Genomic DNA, 9,271 nt, shown 5'->3' on the forward strand with positions numbered 1-9,271 from the left:
CGTTAAATGATTTGATATGTTTGACTAAATTATTATCTGACCGTTCTCAACTAGCAATTTTACAAAAAGTCAACTACACGTGAATTTTCACGGACAAAAAATCAAACGCTACTTTGGTGTGATGACCAAAGATACATAACAGCAAAGGTTGACATGCATTGATGCCTAAGTGGATGTGTGTTTAAGATAATAACTGGGATTTTAATAATCATTTATAGAAGATAATTATAATAGTTGGATATGTAAATGACTGGTTCTTTGATTTTTAACTATTTCACTGTGAAGGATAGATTATTTCACATTTTGATGTTCTATCCACAAATTCAAAAGACTAATATATATTACAATATACAAAAGTGAATTATATATTCCTATCTACAAAGAGATATATAAGGTGAAGACTCACGTATAGTTGTTTTCACGTGAAGTTGATAGTTGAGAGTGGTTAAATAATAATTTAGTCAAACATGTAGAATCATCTAACAGTTCTCAACTAACTTCGCATCAAGACAACTGTACAGAGTTTTCACCGATGTATAAATACGTTTAAAAAAATTAAAGGAGGGAAGGGAGATTAATAGATTAACCTCCAAAACCATTATTGGTTTGTTCTCCAACAGTGGGGTGCCTATTTTCTCTTGCTATTTCTTCTTGCTGGTCACCATTATCCACTCTCACTATCAAGCTTGATCTTGGAGTAATGGGAGACAATTCAGTCTCAGATTGATAATCTTCGTCATCATCATGGTCCTCATAGGATGAAGTGTGCCGTGTCGAGTGGCCGGTGGTTTTGAAGCGGTGTAGCATTGGTCCTGAAGAATGCACCGTCGAACCAATGGTACTTCCGTCGTCCAAGGTTCGCGCCTTCGACTTCCCTAGCCTCTCTCCATGCTTCTTTTTCACAGCCATGTGCCATTTCTTTAGCGCCTTAGATGTTTGTTCATCAAATATTGATCTTTTCATTGTTGAGCCCATCTACAAGTGGCAGTGACAAATAAAACGAAACAAATGAAATAGAAATCTAAATAGTAGTATGAATTTGATTTTGATGCACGCCTAGTGTAAAGTAGTTTTACACGTGCATCCAATTACGTAATGTCACATCAGAAAAAATAGGTGGAAACTCAGGTATAGTCAACTTCACATGAAGTTGATAACTGAGACCCGTTAGATGAAGTCAAATCAGTCAAATCATTTAACGGTTCTCAACTATCAACTTCACGGAAGTTGACTGCACCTGAGTTTTCACCGTAAAGATAACTACCTTTCACATTGACCACGTGAATGTCATCCAAACGAATGGATGTGATTGCACGACTGTGTAAAGCGCTTTACACCTTTACACTGTCAGTGCATTAAAATTAAACTCTAATAGTATTGACTCATTCTAAATTGAAAAATCTAAATAGTAACTTACAAAGAATAAAAAACAACTAGTGTTTATCATGATTATGGCATTAGGAATCAAATTGGAACCAAGTCATTTTATCAATAGAATTTTCCCATCCACACCCATATAAGTTGTTTGTTTCGGACAAACAAAACATATGCATCGTCGATCTTGACCCCGGAAAATCTTGCATGAGAGTGTTTCTATTAGATAAAACAGTAGAAAACCATCAAGCAGAAGCATGTAATACCTGAGTAACAAGAGCGTATAACGGAAGCGTGATATAACTGCATAGGCATAGCACTCCAAGCCTTCAAGCCACACAAGAATTCATGGAATTAGTTAATATATGATACATTTTTTTATGTCAATATCTTAGATGCACAAGGTTCACCTTGGGGCACTAAGGTAATTCATTAGTATAGACTTGAATTATACACCAAATTTGAACCATTGCAATTCTTTGATACATGATGCATAGCATAATCATGTTGATTTGCTACTTTACTGCGAAAAGAGAAATTTAGGTGTTAACACTTACCCTAAAACTACTTTAAGTATTGCAAGCTTGAAGTCAGCATGAAAACAGTTTCTAAACCCAAAAGTGTACTGCAAACAAAGCAAGAATCATTGATTACTCAACCGTTTTAACATAGTATCGAAGAATTATTATTCAAGGTTATGGCGTAAGGAGGTAGGTTCAATACCCATATCCACAAGAAATATGTTATTTGGAATGCATTCTGCAAGTGAAGTGAAATAAAAACAGTTAGTTATTGGTAAACAGATTGAAAATTCCAAAGCATCCTAAAACAAATATCTATATTGTTCTTGCTAGTATAAATGGTAATATCTTAATCCATTCAATAAGTTAAACAGCATGAAAACTCGAATTCGAAGTTACAACGGAAATTATTTGTTCTGCAGGTGTATATCAAGATTCAAAAGAACAAAATCTGCATGCTTACACACAAGATTTTTCAAGGTAACACACATAATCTTCCTTATCTTTGAAACTTCCAACTTCAAGTCTTAATAATTTATACATGACTTTTTTGGATATGCAAAATATTAGTTCTGGATTGTACAAAAAGGGAACCAATGAAATACCTGGAACAAAGCAAAGTGAATAAGATGAAGAACTAACTGAGGCCGACCGAACCAAAAATATTGGTCAGAGCCCTGAACAAGAGGAATCCCTTGGACAACAGCATGCTTTTCTGTGATTTCTATAGCCATATTTGCTAATGTGGCTTGAAGTTTTGTTCCAACAGCCAAAATTATCTGCAACAAATTAAATATTTATAATTGTATATCTCAACAAACCTATGATTGTGCATACTATATATATAAAAAACAAAATACTCACCACGACAGGAATTAAGGATGCCCAAAACATAGCATGCCATCCTGCAAATAATATAAAAATTACCTTTAGTTTGTTAGTCGAATTATCGACGGCAAAACTGTAGATGCTAAAAAACTCCAATAAGAAAATAATTTCTCACCATTAATATTTAGTAGTAGAAAAATGACGAACGACGCCCAGAGGACAGGACTGACATTAATAAAATAAACAAGTTATAATGGTTTAAAAACCATACAGAATATACTCGCATGAATGCTATTGTAAGAGAATATTACCTGACTCCAACAACTATCTTGAAGTCGTCCTCCAAGGATCTTTTGATATACTTTTGGAAGTCAAATTTACTTCCAGGAGCCATATGGACCTACACATAATGCACAGTCAAACAGCGAAGGTGAATTCGATATTAAGGCTGTGATGCTAGTTGGGTTCTTAGAGGGAAAAGGGAATGGATTGATGAGTAAAATGGAATCTAATTTACTTTCCAAGAGTAATATATTATCTCTCTCTCTTCTAGTTACTCTATTATTTCCACTGAATAACCATGAATCTTAACATCTTGTGAGGAGGAAAATGGTATCCACGAATGGATAGGAATCGATGCAGTGTGAACCGTGTATTCTAACTCGGTTGTGATCTTTGTAATTTGCTTACCCGTCTTGGGTTTAAGCCAGTTCTAATCGGGGAAAAATAATATCATAAGGCATATCTTATCAAGGACTCACACTGATAAAACCATTGCGAAGAGCTAAGTAGTCAGCTTTACCCACAGACCTATAAAACTGTCTAAAGAAGCAACCCTGCAATTGGCAAAACAAAAGAAATGGTACACAACATCAATTTAAAAAGAGCACAAGAAAATCAAGCAATGAAATAATTAATATTCAAGTCATTTGAGCTATGACTCAAGTATGCCCTTGTTTACTTCTAATAATTTGCATAGGATGGTCCAACAAGTACCGGGTGTTGACATGCCTCTGTCTTGTTCATAAAATCATATCCTCTATCTCAAGAAGAGAAAAAAAGAAAAAACCAGAAAATGTGGAAGATTAGCTAAAGAAAAGATCTTACGATATAGAAGAAGACGGGATTTCTAGTCCAAAAAGTTGCATGGGCTTTCACAAACGATGTTTCATGAGTTAGCCGGAATCTCGAAGCATCTACACACACAAATATGCAACATATGAATGAGATTGCATGCAGCACAATTTCAAAGTAAAATTCATAAACTTAGAAGCCTAAGAATTTGTCACTTTTTGCAATGCAAAAAAGGATAAATACTTAATGCATCATTATCCACCATACCAGTAGCAAACTCATAGCCATGAGATGAAGTCTCTGCCTCCCATGCCTTCCACCCGCGTATCTGCAGAAAAGAAATTTTTTACTACTTGCAACTGACATCTTAGGATAGGGATTTAGGACAAAATATCTAAGAGTTAAACTAGATCTACTAATTTCCTCCTATTCTTTCAAAGCACAACGAAAATTTTATACTTACAAGCATCGATTTAATATGCTTAGAATGGATATATATGGAAAAATAACTTTTTAAGTATTCAATGAAAAAGGGAAATGCAGACCTTCAGTCTCCCAAGAAGCATTGTGACAGCACTGTAAAGCACATGAAGAACTGCCAAGAAGAATATGAGGATGTGTAACTGGTGCAACCCATTGCTTGATATAAGCGGCGCGTATCCCTATAATTAGCAATTAGTAGATAATGTTAAAATTACTATAGGTAAGTAAGTAACAGCAACCTTTGACCGTGTTTTCGAAAACAGTAAGAGGTTGATAGCAAAGAGTTGTTTTGATGAAAGCATATCAACCAAAAATCAAAACTTGAAACCCCCCATAATAGAGGGAAAAATCGCTTTGGCAAATGGCAATCAACAGATAAAGATGGCACTTTGAAAGAGTAAATATCCAAGTATGTCACACACTGTGCCATCATTTTATTTTTCTCTTTTCAAATATAAACTTGCAAAAGGTTTGGAAATTATCACGGTCAAAAGATATAACTTTAGCTGCAAGAAAAACCTTTAAGATCCTCTTGACAAAAGAACATGGAAATTTAAGCATAGAAACATTAGTTACCTCCTTGCATTTATAAACTCCATCTTCTGATAGAAGTTTCCTATGAATTTGATCTTTGCCGCTACTCTCATCGCCGCTACCTGCATATTTACATGGCAACAGTTTGTCCGCGGCACTGCCAGGAATACAAATTCTAACAATGTAACTCTGCCCGAATGTCAAAAGCAGAGAAATGAAGCCTAGAACCATCAACTCTGCAAAAAAACAGAGATTTAAAACAGAAGAAAACATGTGGTAATTATTTATTAAACATTAATATCAACATGTACTAAAAGTAAGTCAAGAATATTCAAACTGATTTTCCAAGTTACAGTGATAAGCATCATAATTCAGAAGTTCATAAGAAATAATTGCTTGGAAAAATTCTTACCAGCTTTGACTTTCTCAAGAGCTTCAAGCAGAGCCCTCTTGTGCCTATCATTTAGCCACTGGAAAATTTCAGCCAGTTAGGGACACAGTACACAAGAAAATCACAAATATCTTTTACAAAATTTGGAAGAAACAAAAATGAAATTACACTAATGACACATTGTCCTTGGTCAAACAGTCTCACATTGAAACTAACAACCAGAAAATTAAGATCAACTAACACAATTCTTCATTTTCCTCAGCAACAAAATTGAAAGTACAAACAATGTTACATTATCATGACAAAATTTTCCAGCTACAAAAACATAATAATTGATCATATTTCAAAATTTTGAGAAATTAAATCAAATTAAAGAAATAAAAAGGTTTGAATTTGATGGTGAGAAATTAGTACCGTTCCAACTTTGTGAAGACCCTTCTCAAGAACAATGGAAATTAAGATGAAGACAGTGCAGACACCAGCCACAGCCCAAGTTGGTGTTTGATCAAGTTCACTCCCAGTCCCACTGCTATCACTTGACGCCATTACACCATTCCATAACAAGCTACACGCTATGCTGATCATAAAAAACTGCATTTTGCACTTTGAGGCATGCATTTATGACAAATTACAGAAGCAGTTACAATTCTCCCGGAAAGAAAGGAGCACTGAGAAAAGAAGAATAACAGGTTGACCAAGGTTGAGAAAAATTATGTTGGGGTTTTGTGGAAAAGGAAAAAGATTGCAACTTTAATAAATAGTGTGATTGGTTTCTTCAGAAATGGAAGGTGAAGAAAGATTACAAGAAGCACCAATGTTCCGACTTCAGAATCAAAAGCGCGTTCATTTACTGGTAGCTGGAGAGAGAGAGAGAGAGAGAGAGAGAGAGAAGCAATGTGTAACTATGGCTTCTGATTGTGCCCAGCAAGTTGCTGGCATTGAAAGCAGCTCATGGATTGAATTGAAGCACCATTTTTTTTGTTGAGTTGAAAAAAAAAATTATTTTATATATTTTCTGAAGTTCTATTCTGCCTCTTGTCATGGTTTATGACATTCATTATCTTATATATTAATATTTTTAATCCATTTAGGTTGACTAATAAGTGCTCACGTTTTAAATTTTATTTTGGGTAGATAATAATTTATTGACCAATAAATTTTTATATAAAGTTTGAATGTATATTTAGTAATTTTTTATTTTTAAAAATAATTTAAGAAAATTTATTTTTTAAAAGAATTTTTTAAATATAATTTCAAAAAATTCTGCTGTTGTGAAATTTATAAGTATAAGCGCGTAATTTTTTTGATTTATCAAATACAAAATAAAAAATTTATACTTTAAAACAACACAAATATTTTTTCAAAAATTTTATCGAATCAAGTGAAAATAATCTACTGAATAGGAAAATCCTATTGAAAAGAATATAATCAATGTATTAACATTTATATCATTAATATTATTATATTATAACGTAATGTTTTTTCTCCTTATTTATTTATGCCTATGGAGTTATTTATTCATTGAGCTAGATTCTCTCTGATTCACTGGCATAGTTGTAACGAAGGAGTACCATTACGATTTATGTTTTAAAAATATTAAAGAAGAATTTGGTTGCCATTTCTTTAAGAGAATGCCAATTAAGAGATTAAATTAATCACTTGTTCCCTTTTTTATTCAATTACTTATTTCATAAAAAAAATACAACATGAATAATCAGTAATATTGAGAAAATAAAAAAATTAGAACTTATCTTATTTAATATTTATTAGTTACTATAATAATTAATATAAATACTAAATAAAATAAATTTTGACAAATTTTAACTAATTTTTTTATTATTAAATATTTTCGATAAATAATCTCTATTTGCAATAGATAGTAGATACTCTAGATAAAAATAATAGGTTATTGTGATTATATTTGCATTTTGCAATTAAGGAAAGTAATAATTACCTAAGATTATGCTAGCTTTTGTTCACATTAGATACTTCAGTAAAAAACATAAGTTCTGAGATTGCAGTCCAATGTGGTCACTATCAGACTTAAATTCAAAGAATTCATGATCAAATGCAAATTTATACGGTTACATTCTCTTTTTGCTACTTGTTTAGGTGCACTTAATTTTGTTCCCAATTTATAGTATTAACTATTAACATACACTTTTGGCACTTTATTTGTCACTTTTTGCTATCATCAATTGTATTTCTAAAATTATACGAGTGAATTTGAATTACTTTGTCCATTAAATTCAAATTGATGAGTATATTAGTTGTTATTTATCAAATAATATGATATGGTAACAAATATATCTTATATATGTGCAATCATATTATAAAAATTATTTAAGTTATTATATTTATAATCACCTTATATTAAAAGTTAAAGCCATTAATCCTAAAATAAAATATTAAATTAGTAGAAATTAGAACTAATTACTAATTAGTAGTAAGTAGTAGCTAGAAACTAATATTTTCTGATTGTAGCAATTTGACCTCAAATTTGTGCGCAAAGGAAGCAATAATATTCAATCAATCTCTTTTTTTCTGTCTCTTGTTTTATTATTATTTATTTATTTTAATAATGATTGATAATTCAGGCTTGATTCCCGGTTAGTGGTTGGTTTCCTACTTTCTTAATTCTTTTCCATTTTCCATTAATTGGACCCACCTTCCTTTTTTTTTTTTGGTCTCTCATGGCATCCTTAATTCGTCATAACAAAAATTAATCTGTGGTAGATTTGATCTTTATTTAAAAATTTGTTTTTGTTAATAAATTATTATATATATAAAACAAAATTCAACACTTATTTAAACAGACGAACTATAATATTCTTTTATTTGATATTATTATGTTATGTTGAGTGTTGATATTTGACCATACACTGGGGTTAATAAAATCATAAATATGTTTTATTTCCACAAAACATCACCCTCAATAGCCATTTTAAATTTTAGGTCATAAATAAATTAACCATTTAAGTGGTGTAATTTGCTTTCAGTCCAAAAATCTTAATCCAATTCAACTTATAATCTAATTGCAATTCAATATTTTATAAACCATTAAATCTAAAACACCAAAACATAGGCTAAAAATCTAAATTTAATCCAAACACACATCCAAAATACAAAATGTAATAAGTTTTAAATATATTGCATTTGTTTAGTATATAACTATATATACTCTAGAGAAAAAATAACTAAGACAATGAAAAAGAAAAAAAAAATCGAAACGACCCACCTCTAAATGAAAATGAACCATGAATCTGTTGACTATAAAAGTCAAACAAGTGGACCTGCAACTTCCAAGGTGACAACCCAAGTAGAAATCAATCTAATAATGCATCAAGACATGTTCAAACACAATAAAAATCCACGTCCAAAGGAAAAAAAAAAAAAACAAAAAAACACAAAAATTCCTACACATAATGCTACAAACAATTTAATAGGTGGAACCACTCAAACACAATGATCATATTATCATAATTTGAAATTAAGTTGGGTTGGTTGAGTGGTCAACTCACTCGTCTGCTTAAACAAATGTTGAAGGTTCGAATCCTGCCTTGTGCATGCAGCAATCCATTGGACAGCGACAAAAAATACCATAAAAAAAAATTTTCATAAAAAAATAATCCAAAATTCTTATACTATTATCATCGTCTCTCACTACTATCTTCATCACACTTTCTTTTCTCCCCCAACCATTCATTTTACCATCTCCATCGTCAAGGTCGTTATCTTCATTATCAAATATTATCCCTAACCAAGAAATCAAATTCCTTTAATTTGGAGAAAGGACTCCTTAATTAAAATTTTGATCTAATTATAAAATTTGTATATTAATTAAATATTTTATTGAATCCTTTTGCAAAGTGGGATACCACAAGGAGCAAGAGTAAAATTTAAGAAAACAATCAATTATTTTTAAATAGATATAATTATAGAGGCCTCTTTCTCTCTAGCTAACACACACAAACAAGTTCTTTTCTCTTTTTCACTTGTGATTTGATTTGCATGTCACATCGTTTTTCATGTATGTTCTAATCTTTGATTATATATATATATTTCA

General features: G+C 31.4%; 1 protein-coding gene across 1 annotated transcript; it reads right to left on the reverse strand.

Moving 5' to 3' along the window:
- Window positions 1-239: 239 nt before the first annotated feature.
- On the reverse strand, window positions 240-4,449 carry LOC127743831 (MLO-like protein 8; the record flags this gene model as incomplete). Its single annotated transcript, XM_052256004.1, is given in 12 exon segments — window positions 240-975; window positions 1,641-1,701; window positions 1,932-1,999; window positions 2,098-2,133; window positions 2,501-2,674; window positions 2,760-2,800; window positions 2,899-2,948; window positions 3,035-3,123; window positions 3,485-3,559; window positions 3,831-3,919; window positions 4,065-4,125; window positions 4,343-4,449. Coding segments are annotated over 12 exon segments (1,244 nt in total), but the record flags the coding sequence as incomplete, so codon positions are not given.
- Between the last annotated feature and the right edge of the window lie 4,822 nt (window positions 4,450-9,271).

The sequence above is a fragment of the Arachis duranensis genome, unplaced genomic scaffold, assembly GCF_000817695.3.
Source record: "Arachis duranensis cultivar V14167 unplaced genomic scaffold, aradu.V14167.gnm2.J7QH unplaced_Scaffold_165934, whole genome shotgun sequence".
Lineage (NCBI taxonomy): Eukaryota > Viridiplantae > Streptophyta > Magnoliopsida > Fabales > Fabaceae > Arachis > Arachis duranensis.